The 17,077-nt window shown below is 44.0% G+C and overlaps 1 protein-coding gene across 5 annotated transcripts in view; it reads left to right on the top strand.

The window, feature by feature from the left end:
* RERE (arginine-glutamic acid dipeptide repeats) overlaps positions 1–17,077 on the top strand; it is a 247,943-nt gene that overhangs the window by 154,415 nt on the left and 76,451 nt on the right. For all 5 annotated transcript variants that reach the window (XM_054175884.1, XM_054175886.1, XM_054175885.1 and 2 more), the window contains 2 exons: positions 394–493; positions 12,782–12,880. In XM_054175884.1, the coding sequence (XP_054031859.1) occupies positions 394–493; positions 12,782–12,880 (199 nt within the window). The remainder of the gene's footprint in view (positions 1–393; positions 494–12,781; positions 12,881–17,077) is intronic.

Here is a 17,077-nt window from a genome sequence, read left to right on the forward strand (position 1 = left end):
CAGAGGTGTGGGGAATATGCAGTTTATAAGCTGTTTTCTTAGAGTGAAACAAACAAGAGGTTTGCTATCTCTGCTGAGACTCTGTCCTCATGTATGGAGGTTATATCTTCCATAATCCTGACCAGGCTTTGGTGCTCCTGCAGTGCAGGTTTTTAATTGATGAAATCCACTTAGATTAGATTTTAATTTCCAGTGGATTATTGTCCATATGCTGAGGTGTCTCAGGTTTGCACCACGAGCATTTGTGGTGCCTTGTTTTACTACTTCCCACAGTATCCCGAGGCCCTGTAGTTTGTCATGTGAGGTGTAAATACACTGTTTGTATATTGCATGGTGTGCATCAAAAAGCAGCTGAAGAATTTAAACTTTTTTCCCCCCCCTCAAACTGTGAAGGAGCATGGCAGCTTTTGCAGGCATGTGTGATGGAGGATCCACAGAAGATGGTTGTGTTGCAGCCTCCCGTGACGACACCACACTTAATGCTCTCAATACAGTAAGTATGGAGGATTACTGGCTGGCAGGACAGTCTTCCCATTTATTTCTGGATTCCTTAAAGCATATAGTGCATCATGTATTTAGGAGGCAAAATAGATTGGGGGATCACTATATGAGTATGATAGGAGCCTAGGAGATCATGACTTCCTTCCAAGCACCAACTAGTCCTCAGAAAGGTAACCTACAGAACCTCAGTGACCATTGTCTGGGCAGAGTGTAAAAAGAAGATCTAATGAATGTTCTGCATGGGAAGATGCTCAGGTCAAGTACACCAGCTGGAATTGGTACTTACTCAGCTGGCACCTGACCTGGCTATTGGTCCTTTCATTCAGTCTAGTGAGTTTCCAGCTGTAGGAAATCAGTGGTTATTTCCTAGAAGGAAGATTCAGTGCTCAGCAGATGCTTAGTGCCATGTATGTGGTCGTGGCTGACTGCAAATTGTCCTCCTTATGATCCAGTCTTCCTTAGCATTTATATTTGGGTGCATATATATCCTGTGATCTCTTGTACAAGCATCCTGTGTGTAAACAGAGCATCACTGAGTGGTTGTACAGATGGGAGTGTGTTGAGGTGCTCCCAGTTTCACAATTCACTGTTCTGGGGAGAGTGGGGAGCGCTCCCACCAGTAACTCATGACTCAGATGTTTTTTTAAGATCAAGCTGAAGACACTTGTCTGTCATTGTGTGCTTTTGGGAACATAGTGAAATCCATAGTTGGTTGTTTCCCTGGAGCTCTGTCTGCAGCTTTTGGAGGATTGTGGTTGTAGTGAGTCAAAGCTGCCTTTTGTTGTCTCTTCATTGCTTCCTTCCTGAAATATAATAAAAGGATTTAGTATAACTGGTCATACATTAGTCTGAAGAAACACACAGACAGATGTGCTGACTCTGCCAATAAACACTATTGATTCTTCCTTTTTTGTGTGTCACCTTTTATCCATAAAACACATCTTGGAGGTATGAACAGTTGAGTTCTGTCCTGTTGTTTCATGGTTATTGGCTGCATTCTAATCCCATCTGAAAGCTGTGGAAAGGACAGGATGTACCCTTTACTGAATGAGTTACTAGCTAAATCTGTGTTAGGGGCAATGTACAGACTCAAGGACAGCTGGTAAGGCTGGAAGCTGGGAGCAGCTTCAGTTGAGCATGTGGTGGTTTGTGAAGCTGCCAAGGAGGGGATGCAGTCTCTAGCTTCAAATTTAATTGTCAGAGACCTTTCCTCAAAATCTTAAACTTCTAAGCATTCTCTGCCTCAGTGCCCAGCACTGTAACTATCTCCAGCAACTCAGACATTCTTTGCTGACAGTGCTTGAGGCCCAGGTAATTTGTTTTCACTCAGTAAAAATGAAACTGCTGATGATGCCAACAAAAAACAACTCCAGATATGGTACTGCTGCAAATTGGCTGAAGTGTCAGCTAATGACCACGGTGCTATATCTGCCTCTGCACACTGTGCTTTAACTATGTACAGTTGCAGAGTTTTTAACCCTGTGCTGGGCTGCATCCAGAGGATTGTGACCAGCAGGGCAAGAGAGGGAATCCTGCCTGTTTGCTCTTGTGAGACCTCACCTCAAATACTGCATCCAGGTGTGGTGTTGTTAAGAAGGACACAGAGCTGTTTGAGCAGCTCCACAGGAGGGCTGCAAAGATGATCCAGGGGCTGAGGGAGAGTAGTAGGTGTAGACTGAATCTTAGGAAACTCTTTCCAGTGAGGGTGGTGAGACTCTGGAACAGGTTGCCCAGCGAGGCTGTGGATGGCCAGGTGGGATGAGGCCTTGAGCAGCTGAGTCTAGCTGAGAGGTGTCCCTGGCCATGGAGGGGAGATTAGAGTAGGTTATCTCTAAGGTCCCTTCCAGCCTGAGCCAGTCTATGAATCACATGAAATATGCTTAACTGTTTGTTTGTTTGTTTTCTCTGTCAGTAAAGCATCTCATTACAGGAAGCTTTTAAATACTTGAGAATGTTGACAGGAAGCTCAGTCTATGTAAGTTGTAGAACTGGTTTCTAACTGGTCAAGTCCATGGTTAGATGTGCATGACTTCATTTCCACTAGAGTCAAAATACTTTTGTTCTTAACCTGAGCAATGGGCCTTGGCTAGCATTAGCTTACCAAACCTACTTGCACTGGTTTCTTGTTTTATTTCTGCTTCTATTTGAGTGCATCAGTTTTTGTCATCTTGCCTGCCACAGACAGGATCAAAATAGACTAAAGATGTAAAATATGCCCCTGTAATCCTTACTGAGTAAACAGCAAGAGAGCTTGCTTTCTTAATGTGTAAAACTGTTTAAATCCAGTCTGTGCACTCAACATGTGGAACCATCTGAAAGCCAAGATCAAATTCTGTACCCAGATTAAATGCTTGCTTGTTGTTCTCACTTCTCCACCTACAAAGTCAAGTGTTACTTCTCGGTGCTTCACAGCACACTTCAGAACTGAGGTGAACCATAGAATGGTTTAGGTTGGAAGGGACCTCTGAAGGTCATCTAGTCCAACCCTGCTGCGGTGAGAAGGGCCATGTGTGAGTTTTCATCCTTTGGTTCCTTTCCCAAAGGCAGCTGCTGTGTGTGTGTTTGTACTGACTTGCAGTTCAGTCTGTATTGCACATCCTCTTCTGTTTCTTACCTAGTTTACATTCTATTTCCTTCCTCTCTCTTGGGATGGATGCCATCTGATGCTGGCGGCTTACCGCTCCAAGGTTTGTTAAGTTATTCCTTACATAAGAGTTCTTGGAATTGGACTTTGTTTTTCCTCTGTCATCTGTAATAGACTAAAGCAGACAATTCACTGCTTCAACATCTACTTTAATTGCCCCTTTTAATCCCTTGGGAGCCTAAGTAGCCTGTTGTTGCCCTTGTAGGTTTCTTACTTAGTCCCAAAATGCTTTGCTTCTGTTCTGATTCCTTTCTCTGTGGCTTTCCAGTGCATATTTATTTTGAAAATCACTGCTGAGTCATTTTTCTGACTGGGAGAAAGTTTCACACTTCCCAGCTGAAAACACTGTACAAACCCATGGTTTATCTTCTTTATCTTGTTTGTCTGTGTGCAGTTCTTTTAATTGCTGTTGTCATGACTTCCTCTTCCCCTTGATATGACATCATAGGGCTTTATCCTGCGGTGTTCTTGGAATCATCTCATTATTTTCAGCTTTGAAGTTTCTCCTTTGTAGGTATTGTGGTGCTCATCCTCTCCTCTTCTCCAGGCTGGGGTTTTCAACCCTTTATTGACACAGTGGAGTTCTCATTAAATATTTGGCCTGAGCAGGGACTGTCCTACTTCCAAGAAAAGAAAAGAGTCTGCAAGCTTTGGCCTTAGTGACTATTGAAAGGTCCTAAGGCTACTGAAATGTTGGCTTTTATTCATCCTTCAAAAGTCTGTTCTGTGCACTAACACTGTTCATCACCATTTCTAGAGCCCTGCCTGTGAAGATGCTTTCCTTGTTCACTTGGAGTTTTCCCAGAGAAGTGGTGGGGGTGGGGGGTTCTGAGCAATGGCAGGTGGGACATGTTAAGAAACTTTTAGTTCAGAGAGCCTGCTTCTTTGCCTGACACAAGTTTAGAGAGCTGCTTTGTTGTCCTGACAAAAGGATGGCCTCTTCATCTTTCTGTTCACCATTTAACATGTACCAGATTTATCTGATAAATAATTTGTGAGGGCTTTACCCTGCACTGAGTTGTGTTTTTGTTGCAAAATGATCATGCACAACCTAGAAGATTGATGTAAAAAAAATTGGTGTGCTGTGATTTCTTATTATGGAGATGCAATAAACTTCTGAGCAGCACTTCATATAAATCAGCCCTGACAAGCTCCTTTGCTAGTGTTTTATTTATGTAATAACAGATGCTGCAGCCCCTAGAATGATTTATTGTTAATTACAGCAGATAGAAATGAAGATCATGGAAGGCACAGTGCAACACATATATATATATCAGTTTGTGGAAATGATTATTCATTTAATGTTCCAGGTGAATTTCAGGTCCTGTTCCTTTGTCTGGCTATTGGGATTTGATGCCCCATTTGTCATTGTAACCCTTAGGAAGGGAATAAAGTTTCCATTTGGAGGTGATTGCCCTCCTGATGAGTGCTGGCATCACACTGAGAGGTATGGAGGAGGACTTGCTAATTCTGCAAGCCTTTCACCACGAGAGCTTGAGATGGAGATGATCTCTTTTGTTACCAGATCATAAACCAAGCAGCTGAATTTGGCTGACTTTTTAAAACTAGCTGGGTTTTGTGCTTTGTTGAAATATTCATGAGCAGAGGTAGTTGGATTCATTAGACCTTAAAATCTTAGTGATGTAAAACACAAATATGCATATTCAGGGCACTTTTGTTTTTCCACTTTCATAATCGAGCTGTAATCTGTGAAGCCATTTGTATGTCACCAACTGCTAGGGGGGGATGGAAACAATTGCTTTATAGCTACCAAGTTCCTCCTGTCTTCTGATCTGGAGAACCACACTGCTTTGAGGCAGGAATCTCCCTCAGAATCATAGAATCAATCAGGGTTGGAAGGGACCACAAGGATCATCTAGTTCCAACCCCTCTGCCATGGGCAGGGGCAGCTCACACTACATCAGGCTGGCTAGAGCCTCATCCAGCCTGGTCTTAAGCACCTCCAGGGCTGGGGCCTCAACCACCTCCCTGGACAACCCATTCCAGGGCTTCACCACTCTCACGGTGAAGAATGTCCTCCTCACCTCCAGTCTGGAGTGAGAAGGGAAATGGAAATGCTGATTTGAGTTACTCCCAAGCCTTGTCTTGGGTCACTGTGGACAACATTATTGCATTCTGAGAGCCAGCCCTGCTTGATGTGAAGGTTTTACAATTAATACTCCCTAGCAGTGCACTTTTTAGAGTGCTCTTGGGCATTGAGTGTGGGCAAGAATCATGTTTTAATGATCAGAATACCATCAGAAAGGCCCTCAAAATACTATATTTACAAGATAACCTGTGGAGATCCTCAAGTTAAAAACAATAAATCATGCAGGTGAGACCTGGACTTAATCAGCCAGTTGTGGACTGTTGGGGGTTTGGGTTTTCTTTTTTGGTGTGTGTCTCTTTTAAGCTAAATGAAATTTGGAAATCAATCAAAAAACCCTTAGAATTTGTTCCCTTCCCAGGTCAGACACATTTAATTAGTTCAGAGAGTTCAGAAATGGCTGGCAAATAGGTTGGGGAAGAAAGTATGCTCAGAAAGTTCATCCTGCAGTGTGATAGAAAGCTGGTGCTCTAGATCTGACAGTCCATGGAAAGAGGGTGACTGTTGAGCCATAAACATCGTTGTTGGCTATGGAGTAAGAGTTGGGGTAGATCTTGGTGTAGTGTGATCCCCTCCCTCTGTCCTCCAGAGATCTGATATCTAGTGTCGGATCTGGTTTAGGATCCTTGTGCTCCATACTAACAGAAACAGAGGGCAGATGTAGACTGGAGATGAGGAAGAAATTCTTTCCAGTGAGGGTGGTGAGACACTGGAACAGGTTGCCCAAGGAGGTCATGGATGCCCCCTCCCTGAAGGTGTTCAAGGCCAGCTTGGATGAGGCCTTGAGCAACCTTGGCTAGTGGAAGGTGTTGAAACTGGATGAGCTTTAAGGTCCCTTCCAACCAAAAACATTCTGTGAGAGTATCAGTTACCTCAAACAGCAGAAAAGAAACTGGAAAGGGCCATGTGCAAGCTCACTGCCAAAGCCTGAGTCTCAAGGTGGTGTTTTTGGTGGGCAAATGGACGAGCCAGCCACTCCGTGCTCATAGGGTAGGAAAATGCCACCGCTGCAGCTTGCATGCTGCTACATGGAGGCAAGACAAACCATCATATGCTAATACTGCATAAATCTCTCTTTGCTAAGAGCATTGTTCTGACTTCTCCTAACACACCAGGACATGGGAACGTGTCATTATGAGTGACAAACATGACAGTGTAATATCAGTTTAAGGAAATTCAGTTCGAAGTAAGATGTCACCCAGACAAATTACTCCCTGTTTTAACTTGCCCTTAGACCAGATTTTCTTGTTCATTAACTACAGACAAGGTTGCAAGCATAAAAGATTATTTAAATACATGTTAGCATTTCTTCTTATTACTGGTTTTCCTTTTGGATGAATCAGCTCCTCTCATGGTTCAAATGAGGTAGCGTAGCACTTCAGGGGCCATCACTCTCTGCCTGGGCTTGCTGGAAAATGAAGCCACTGCTAGTGCATGAGACAGTTTTGCCACTTTGAATTTTCATTCATCCTTATCCTTGCTCTTAGGGGAGAAACTTCAGCACTTTATTTGTGAGATGAGTCAGGAAATCTTTCTAGAGTAACTGTCAGAACAGGCAGATATAAAGGGCCAAAAATGACTGCCATGGGTACTTGTGAAAATGTTTGGGACTATAAATACTCCGTCAAAAAAAAAGAAAACCCAAACCAAACAAACCCCAAACTGTTGCAAGTCTAGCAGGTATTGGAGGGGTTCTTGCCCTGGGTGCTGGGGGAGCACTGGCCATGTCTGCAGTGGTGACCCACGGGTCAGCTGGCACCCTTGGCTCCCTCTGCTGTTCTGTTCTTCCAGCTGTTCAGCAGAGCCCCAGCAGTACCAGCGTGTGAGAAGTGGCTGTAACACAAAACATCTGGCTTTTTAATCTCCATCATTAACATCTTGGAGCACTTTGTAGCAATTAGAGTTATTGAGAAGCTTAAAATAGAGTAGAACTAGGAGGAGGAGAGGGAAGTTGCTGCTTTCCCCTGCCAAAGCAGTGGGGATTCATTTCTGTGCTTCCAAGCTGTCAGATACCACAAATCAGGTATTTAAACCCCCCAAACTGGTAGCCATTTCCTTCTGAAGCAGCTTACTGATTCTTGTCACCACCTGTGTTAGTTTCAAATTCTGTGGCAATCAACCTGTGTCAATCAGTTCAGGATCAAAACTTCCCAGGGGGCTGTGGCAGCGTGTGGGCAGAACAGGATTGCTTGGCAGAGTCTTTTTGTTGGACAGTTGAGGTTCTTGGCTGCTTAAAGGTTCCATTGTCCTTGAGCACCAGAGGGAGCTCAGCAAAGTTGTTTTGTTGTCTGTGGGCAGTGTAATTTCCCCCTCCCCTCCCTCTGATCTGGATTGTTTAGTGTGTTGCAGCAGGTGGGAGGAGGTAGGATTTCAGAGAGGAGTGGGCAAGGAAATTCCTGGAATTAAAGGGCATGTGGAGCTTAGTGTGTTGTTGACTATGAGACACGGTGGACAATCAGATCTCTTTTTGGAGGGTGAGCACTTTGAAGAATGCTGCAGATGTGAAAAATAGATTTTGCTGTTTCACTTAATGAGATGTGTTTGCCATGGAGCATATGCCATTTGATAGCAGGGCAAGATGTCCATACCTGTAAAGAGGATCTGCAGCAAGCAGAGATTTGTCAGCTCTGCTACTGAAAGAAGTGGCCTGAATTACATTTGGTATTAAATTGGGTGCTTGAATTAGCATAATTACAGCAAAAGACCTAGCTACCTAGCCACATGGCAGTGATTCTTGTTCTGCTTTTCGTTTCATCCTTCTCTCTCTCCTCTATTTTCTAGCCTCTTGAGCATGGTACAGTGTTAGAGAGCTGCTGGCTGTTTTCACCATTGTCCCCTTCAGTGAGAGGAGCAAATCCCTCATTAATAACTGCTATGTTCTTAAGCCTGCATAGATTAAAATACCTGGTACTTAAATAGGGCTCTTATGTAGATACTGACAGGGCAGTACCAGGCAAATACCATCTTCCTTGCCTCTTCTAGGTATCTTTCTTGGCAGCAGTTCTTTGACCTACCTTGCATTATTCGAGTTAAAATGCTCTTGCAGTACTGGGGGTGACTACCTCATGGTTGGCAGGTCAGGCTTTAGGTCTTTATGCCTTGACAAGTGATGTGCCTTGTCCTGTGCCCAGTGGAAGATCCAGCACTCCAGGCTGGGGAACTCCTCAATTCCAGTGCTGTCCTCGACAAATGCTGGATGTGACTGCATCCCCTGCCCCAAAGTGTGGCCTGCATGAACAATCCCTTTGGCTTGTATTTGTTTTTCTGGGTAGATTACAAAGCAGTTCAGTACTTCCTCAATGTATAGTGGCAATTTTTCTTGAGAGTCAAAGCCTCTGGAATTTAACAGTGTTCTTAATGGACTGCAATTATTTAATATTGTAGCCTGAATGCAGCCTAACTCAGATGGGCTTTTCAGCAGAGATCATAATGACTGTAATTGCAAAAGGATGCCTTGCTGAAGTAGAAGCTGCCAGATGCAATGCCATTCTGAGCTAAAAAGGTCACAGTAAAAGGGACATTTAAATTAAGTTATAAATTACAATTGAAGAACAATATTTTGATGAGCAAGAGCAGAGATGTCAGAGCTGCAAGATGTAATTCATGGGTTCATTACAGAACAGAGGTGCCTGACAGCTGAGCCATGCCAAAAGGAGAATTTATTTGCAACATCACGCAGACAGAAAATGGCAGCTCTGCTGAGGAGCTGGAGTAGGAACTTGAAACCCTGTGGTAATGTGCAGGCTTTATGGTAATGAGGCCTGCCTGGGATCTAGCATTGTTTAATGGCTGTTGTAATATAAATGAGCTTTTGGGACAGGTGCACGTGCAGAATGTTTCTTTAATCTAAGCTCCTGTCCGGTCCTACCGAGGGTGCTGTCTTCTCTGTTCTCAAGTACAAAATACCTTTGTCTTGCCTCCCTTTTGTTCCACTTGTGTCCACTTGTGTTCCCAATGTGGATGGCAGAATTCATGCTAAAAATGGTGATGCTCTAGATGACAGAACAGCAGTCTGGTGTTTATAGCTGTACCTTGAAAAGTTCAACCAGAAGTTAATGAAACCATAGGCAGTCATCATTAGCTATTATTTATATCTTGGAGTTGCTTGCCAATAAAGTGCTTATGTATATTAAATGACTGAAAGTAATAAGCAGAGAATGAGCCAGATTGAAACACATAAATTTAACTCTGCCATTCATTTGAAAAAAAACCCAACCACTAAACTTCCCTTTTTGCTGCTTTATCCCACTCCTGCCACTTAGAAAAGATCTTCTTTTTTTCCTCCCCCCCCTGCTCCAAGCTTGCTAGGAGCAATACTATTTTTTTTAAAGAGACTCTAAACTTGTATCAGGTCTCTTGTTTTCACATCTGTGTTTTCTCTGTCCTGTGACTCCTTTCACATCTGTGTTTATGGCTTTTGTGATTGTTATTAATGTGATTGCTTGGTCAAAAGTGAACGCCTGCGTTTTCCATCGCTGAGTTGGGGCAGGTCTGATGGCCTTGTAAATTCTTCCATTTTCCTGTAAGCAGAGAAGTAAAAATGACACCATTTTTTTTTTTTAAAGTTCTTATTGCCCAAGAAAGCCTTGGGTAATAAGATGGCAATGGATTGGCCTGTCAGACCAATCTATTCTTTCTGGGCTGCTCTGATGTTTTTGCTGTTTGAACTGCTTGGGCGATTTGGGATGCCAGGTTAAAAACACGTGTTGTCCTTGAAACAAAATAAAGATGCCCTCCAAGTTACAAAAAGCCTTTGGCATTGCTGCATGTTTTGGGAGGGAGCAAGGAGGGAAGAGAAACAGAAGCACTATTCTCTTCAACACCATCAGATTTCCAAAGTGAAAAATCTTCTCAGTAGTGGCATGCACAGAAAAAAGCATTTGCAAGGTGAGCTGGCAAAACCAACAGAGGGTTTTTTTTTCCCTTTAAGATGGATCTGTTCCCAGTGCTGGAGTGCAAACAAGGAGAAAAATTAATGTGTACCCTGTAGAAAAGACAACATCTTATTTTCATGTCTTTTAAGTTGGTATTGCATTCCACAGGAGCCTTAAAAAAAACAAGGTAGAAAGGAGTTTGAAGTCTGCAGTGCTGTTTGCATGAGGACTTTGAGCACTGCCATTGCAGGTCCAGCTTTCCTCCCTTATCCCTTGCCTTGTGGCTTTGAGCACTGCCACTACAGGTCCAGCTTTCCTCCCTTGTCCTTTGCCTTGTGGCTTTGAGCACTGCCACTGCAGGTCCAGCTTTCCTCCCTTATCCCTTGCCTTGTGGCTTTGAGCACTGCCACTACAGGTCCAGCTTTCCTCCCTTGTCCTTTGCCTTGTGGCTTTGAGCACTGCCACTGCAGGTCCAGCTTTCCTCCCTTATCCCTTGCCTTGTGGCTTTGAGCACTGGCTCTGCAGGTCCAGCTTTCCTCCCTTATCGCTTGCCCTGTGGCTTAGGGCAGATGGACCGAGTGGTTGTTTCTTTGCACGGAGGGGCAGTCATGGGAGCTGACACTGATGTGGTCAGCAGAGGCAGATTTACAGCCATCCTTCTGTTGTATGTTAGGAAATTTCACCTGGGGGGACAGGTTTGAAAGCAGTGGCTCCTGCTGAGTGACCCAGGGGTGATGCATCTCTGTGACAGGCAGCAGTGTGAGGAGCTATGGATGCCTCCAGTGTGTGAATGCATCTCCCAGCAGCAGCCTGCAGAGAGCTAAAGGAGAGGGGTGGGGAGGACATTAAGGACACTATTGCTTGGGAGCTGAAGCATTGTCTTCTATGGTTATTCTACATTACTACATACAGTTACAATTACTGCAGAGAGTATCTGTAACTTTCCTTTAGGTGCCATATAGAAAGCTGAAAATGAATAGAAAAGCAGCCTGGCTTAGCTTGCTTTCTTGTTGCCATTATTATTAGCCAAGCACTTGTTGTACTGCAGTAACACCCTGTATGCCATTGTTATTGCACTTGTTGGTAGGGGGAAAAAAATGTTCAGGCCACCAGTTAAGGAACATTACTGTTTGTTCTCAAAACATGTTGCAGTTAATGATCAGAGAGGTCTTTGCACAGGAATGACCTACTGTTTTTAGAAGTACTTTGCTTGCTTTAAAAGCCCCTCAAGTATAAATAAATTTTGAATGCTCCAGTAACTTGGTGGAGGTAGAAGAGCACCTTCAAGGTCTGATTTATTGATTAGAGAAGATTTGAGCCAATTTGTGTGAAGTGTAACCCCTGAACTACTGGTTTCTTCATCACACAGCTGACGGGAGGAGGGGTGCAGGAGGACAGTTCATGCCATGTCACTGTTCTGGATCCTTGCTCTGTCCTCAGTCTTGCAAAGACTTCAGTTATTACAGTGCCTGTGAAAATGTTTTCTGAGACCTGGCTAAGCAGAGGTTTAGCAGCATAGGAGCTTGTAGAGAATGGGATGCAGATGGCTGAGGATAAATTCCGGATGGGAAGGAAAAGCAGCAGATAATCAGTGCACAGAACCATCTTTTGGTTGTCCCTGTTGTAAAGAAACCTTTGAGGGCCTTTAAAATTCTGTGATGTTAATTGATGGCTTTGATTTACCTAAACCCACCCCTTGTGTCTCTTCATGAAAACCATTCTCCCTTTTGGGTGGGGGGAAATAGTTCAGTTTTTAGCATCCCAGCAGTATTTCTTCTGGAGAACATTTTTCAGAAGACATAGAGCAGGCTTCTGACTTCAGCTCTCAAAATCCCTCTGTACTGTGGAGATAGGATGGGCTCTCCATCTGCAGCCTGCTAAAGATTTCCTGTCAGGAGCTAAGAGCTGGAGGTTCTCATGGGTTCATTGTTGATTTGTAGTTTTTTTTCAGTGTAGTTGTTCTTCTGTCTCATTGATTTAAGTCTGTTGTCTACTTCAGACAGCTTTTGATCATATGGATATGAGTTAAGGGTAGAAAATAAGGTACAGTCTATACTGTGACCAACTGAAAGAGGAATCTCAACTTGGACATCACTGGTTGCTGTTCTATATTCCTGTAGCTATCTGTAGAGGTTTGGCTTCTTCCCATCCTTGTGTTCCAACAGCCTGCTGATCTTTGCAGTGCAATAAAAACTCAGAGAATTTTCTGGATGGGCAAACCCAACATCTCCTGACTTGCAGCCCCTCCTGAGTGTCAGTTTCTCTGGTTGGTTTTACTACTCTGGATAAAACACACTGTGAAAAATACAGCTCCTTTTGTTGAATAGTTTGTTGGAGCTTTTAAAATGTTCTTCAGAATTTCTAGTGTGGAAAAAAAACATTAGAGTTAAGTACAAAAACCTTCAGTGCTTTATGGACTCAGACAATATCTGGGAGAAGTTTAGGAAGGAAGGGGAAAACAGATTTGGTTTAATGCTGTTTCTTCTACTAATAAAACCCCAATTACCCTTCAGGTTGTTTAAATTTAACTTCATATATCAACAGCAAAAATAATTAGGCACTGAACCTCTCATGTGGTCCCTTTAGTGGTTTTGCTCCAATATCAGATCACTGCTAATTCCACTGAATGATCTATTTGTCTTCTTTATTTTTTAGCTACATGAAAGTAACTATGATGCTGGAAAAGCCCTGCAGCGCTTGGTGAAGAAACCTGTGCCAAAACTGATTGAGAAGTGTTGGACTGAAGATGAAGTGGTAGGGAAACGAATTATTCCCTTGAGCCTTATAGTTCATGTTGCTTCTCTTGCTTCTTGCTTTCTTTGTTCTTTTTCTGAAGAGGTTATCTTTATGGGAAGGAAGAGGGGCACGGTATTTCCTGCGCAGGATCAATTTGTGCACGATCCAGGCCTTTGTTTGATATGCAGAACTTTATTAGGCTGGGGAGAATAGCTTGCTACTGGTAGGACAAAAGAGAAGAAGATCAAGTGCAGCAGGAAGTTCTTCACAATGAGAGTGGTAAAATACTGGAACAGGTTGCCCGGGGATGTGGTTGAGGCCCCATCCCTGGAGACATTCAAGAGCAGACTTGCTGTGGCCCTGGGCAGCCTGATCTAGTTGGAAATGTCCCTGCTGGCTGCAGGGGGGTTGGACAAGATGACCTCTGAGGGTCCCTTCCAAGCCAGTGCAATCTGAATCTGTGAATGTGACTAAGAGGATAATGAGGGTAAATGAGCAGCTGCAAAACTTCTGGACTCTAAATCTCACTGTTGTGAACAAAGCTTGGCCACATGCATTAATCGGAGTAGAAGATGGACGTGCAAGGCACGTAAGGAATTCTCTGTTTCGTTCCTGCCGGTCCTGGAGGAAGCTTACAGTGTCAACTCAAGCTGGCTTATGGAGACTGGTATCAGTGTGTCTCCTAAACAGTTTGAGATGAAGTTCCTTCTTCCCCCTCATATGGAGTAGTAGAAAGTGTTTCCTGGCGTTTCAGTGCTGGTGGTAGTTGTGCTTAAAGAGGAGCTCGATGTGAAATGGAACATGTGGGAAGATGGTGACTCGTCAGCAGGCTGCTGAGGCATGTCTGCTTCTGTGCAAATGGTGAAATGTTGTCTTTCCTGGCTCAATAATGAGGCTGCAGTGTGCACTAAAATAGAAAATCAGACAACTGGAAGTTAGTTATGGCTAACTGTTGTTATGACTAATACTTATCACAGAAGATCCTCCAGACTCTCTTGTGGGTTTTGCCTTTCACAGTTGCAGAAAACTGCTTCTCTCTTATCCTAGAATAGGAGAATTGTTTGGGTTGGAAAAGGCCTTCAGGATCATCTAGGCCAACTGTTCTCTAACTCTGCCAAGGCTGGTGCTAAACCATGTTCCTCAGCACCACATCTCTGTGGCTTTTAAACACCTCTAGGGATTGGGATTCAACCACCTCCCTGGGCAGCTTGTTCCAGTGTCTGAGAACCCTTTTAGTGAAGAAGTCTCCTCCAATGCCCAACTGAAACCTCCCCTGGAGCAACTTAAGGCCATTTCCTCTCATCCTGTCCCTAGTTGTTAGGGAGAAAAGACCAACCCCTACCTGGCTCCAGCCTCTTTTCTAGGGGTTGTAGATGTATCTTATGTAGGATGGAGTGAGGGTGGAGATTCAATTTGTGGTGTACTTACCCAGTATATAAATGAGAGAAACCCAATAGGGTGCAAGACAGCATTGCTTGTGTGAATGTGGTGAGAGGGAAGCTTGGGTGGGGTTTATTTCCTTTGAATCAATAAGTCTTTAAGCTAGTTAATTGGTAAAGGAGTTGAAGAAGTAAACAAAAAAGGAATCTGTGATGCTGTGAAGCTACTAGTAAGGTTGGCAGTGGTGCTATAAAGTGGCACTGGTTAATAAGAGGCAAAGCTCTCAGAGTCTCCTGGCGTTGTCTAATTTTTCAGACAGCGTCTGGAAAGACTTTTTTTAAGCTCTGGTTTCCCCTGAAGTCTTTCAGGGAGTTATTCCAATGAATTATGTGTGCTTGTTCTCTCCTTTTGTAAACCTTTTTGCAAGAGCTAGATTAGGGGTAGGCCAGGCCATATAAACCTGGATTAAAGCAGGCTTATTCTGAAATCCAACAAAGAACCTTTGTGGGAAAGAGACTGCCTGAAGTCGCAGAGTGAAAGAGGATCACAAGCTAACACTGGCAGCAGAGCAGATGAGTAAGAAGCCTAGAACAGTCTCCTGGTAAGTTTTGCAGTTATCTTGTCCCAAAAGGCAGTTTTGTTTAGGGAACTGGCCATTGAGACAAATAACTTCCAGTGCTCTGCCCTGTGTTTGGTAGGTTTCTATTCATATTGGTTTAACCTCTCTTTTCTCTGCTTACACTTTCCCACAGCCATGGTTAAATTGTCCAGTGCCAACAGCCCTCTTCTCTCCCATGTAGGGTGGTTTTTTCCCCCCACTTCCTTTGGGCTTTTTTTCTCATCAGCAGCACTATGTTGTCAGAGCCATGGCTGCTGCAGCTCGGGGTTTGTTCATGGGCAGTCCCTGTTAAATGACAGAGAACAGAGCCTTACAAATAGAAACAGCAAAGTTCATGAAAAATGAAGCATTGCTCCAAAAGTGCAGACTCTGTGAGTACAGAATAATGATCACTGACTCTATAAATCATTGTCAGGCTCAGCTCATTTTATCATATTTGTTCTTGCTCTGTTCCATCCAAGTTTCCAGAAACGTTTGGCAGCCCTCCAGCCTCAGCAGAGCCAAAGATCAAACTGTGCTCTTATTTATAGGCAGCTAAGCTCCACCTGCACAGCTTCATGGTGTGGTTGTCCCTGGCAGTTTGTAGGAGACTCTCAGATTAAAGCAGCTGAACTGCACTTCTGAGCATGTGTGAGACATGCAGGGGAAGTTTCTTCATTGTGAAACTGGGGAGAACTTTGTGCATGATCCATGGAGTGCTAAAACTGCACAGGAACTCCCCAACAGAGGATTTGTTAGAAAACATTGGTGTGGCAAACCCAAAGTCTGAGCAAAATGATGACGTGATGGTGAGACCCTTAAGTGTCTCTTTGCTGTTCAACAGCATTTGAGATCTGATGCTGTGAATAACTCAAAATTATCAGAATTCATTGCTAAATAAAACTTGAAACTTTCTTTTCCCCCCATGGACTTTCTGTTGCCCAAAGAGAGAACTTTTCTTGTTAAACAAAAGCAGGTTTTGCTGCCTGTGAGCAAGCTGAGCAAGAGATACTTTGCAGTGGTCAGAAGAGAGGGCAATAAAGGCTGGGAAGTTCTGTTATTTTTACTGCTGCTGATGTGGTTACAGAGGTTGAGATCAGATTAAAGAGAGGATAAAATTTGCCAGTGATTGAATTAACTGGAGGGCTCTGTAAATATGAAGATGGAGCTTTGCTTTCTGCCATGTGTTTCTAAACCAATGGCTATTTTAAAAGGTCTTTCCCCCCAGTATGTAAATTCAGAGGTGTACTGTGAAAAGCAGTTGTCCACACTGCCTCAGAACAGTGGCTAAAGAAACTTCTTCACTGATGTGCCTCCATGCAGCTCTAGCAGCAGCTGTTTCCTGTTTATCAAGGCTTCAGCTACACCTGACAACATCCATTTCCAGCAGTGATTTGGTGGGGGTGTTGGGTTCTCATGTGATGCTCATGAATTTCCTTCTGTGGACACTTCTGGTGAGCAACTGTCATGTGTAATGCCACATTTAAGCACCTTGTAAGCAAGCACCCTTACAGACCAGCTTTCAGCAACATCACCTGGTGGAGCCCTGTTAGTCTTTGGCTGCAGTTTGAACCAGCAGTGCAGCTCTGGTGGGTGTGTTCTTTGGGAAGGAGCCATGGAGCAAGCCCTTTGTTCTGATACAGCTGCTGGCAGTGGCCTCTTAGGGGTTTCCTACCATTGAATGCTATGATGTGTAGTGTGATGCTCTCTGCTGGAGCAAGGTCATTGTAGCTGGGGAAGGGAAATTGACTGGGAGTGGGTCCAGAGCAGGTCACAAAAATGACCAGAGGGCTGGAACCCCTCTGCTGTGAGGACAGGCTGAGAGTTGGGGTTGTTGAACCTGGGGAAGAGAAGCTCTGGGAATACCTTCTGATGGCCTTCCAGTGCTTTAAGGAGACAGTCAAGAAGCTGGGACAGACTTTTTTGCAGGGCCTGTTGTGACAAGACAAGGAATAATGGGTTTAAACTAAGAGGGAAATTCAGACTGGTTGGAAGTGAGACCCTGTCTGAGTTTGCCCAGAGATGAAGTAGAAGGCCCAGCCCTGAAACCATTCCAGTTAGGTTGTTTGGGTCTCTGAGCAACCTGCTCTAGTTGAGGATGTCCCTGCTGACTGGACTGGAGGAGCTTTAAAAGTCCCTTCCAACCCAAACCATTGTGTGAGTCTGTGACTTAGCCATTGGGCATGTGTTCCATGTGGCATTCTCAGCTAGAATGAGATACCACATTAACCACTTTC

The sequence above is a fragment of the Dryobates pubescens genome, chromosome 33, assembly GCF_014839835.1.
Source record: "Dryobates pubescens isolate bDryPub1 chromosome 33, bDryPub1.pri, whole genome shotgun sequence".
NCBI classification, from domain to species: domain Eukaryota; kingdom Metazoa; phylum Chordata; class Aves; order Piciformes; family Picidae; genus Dryobates; species Dryobates pubescens.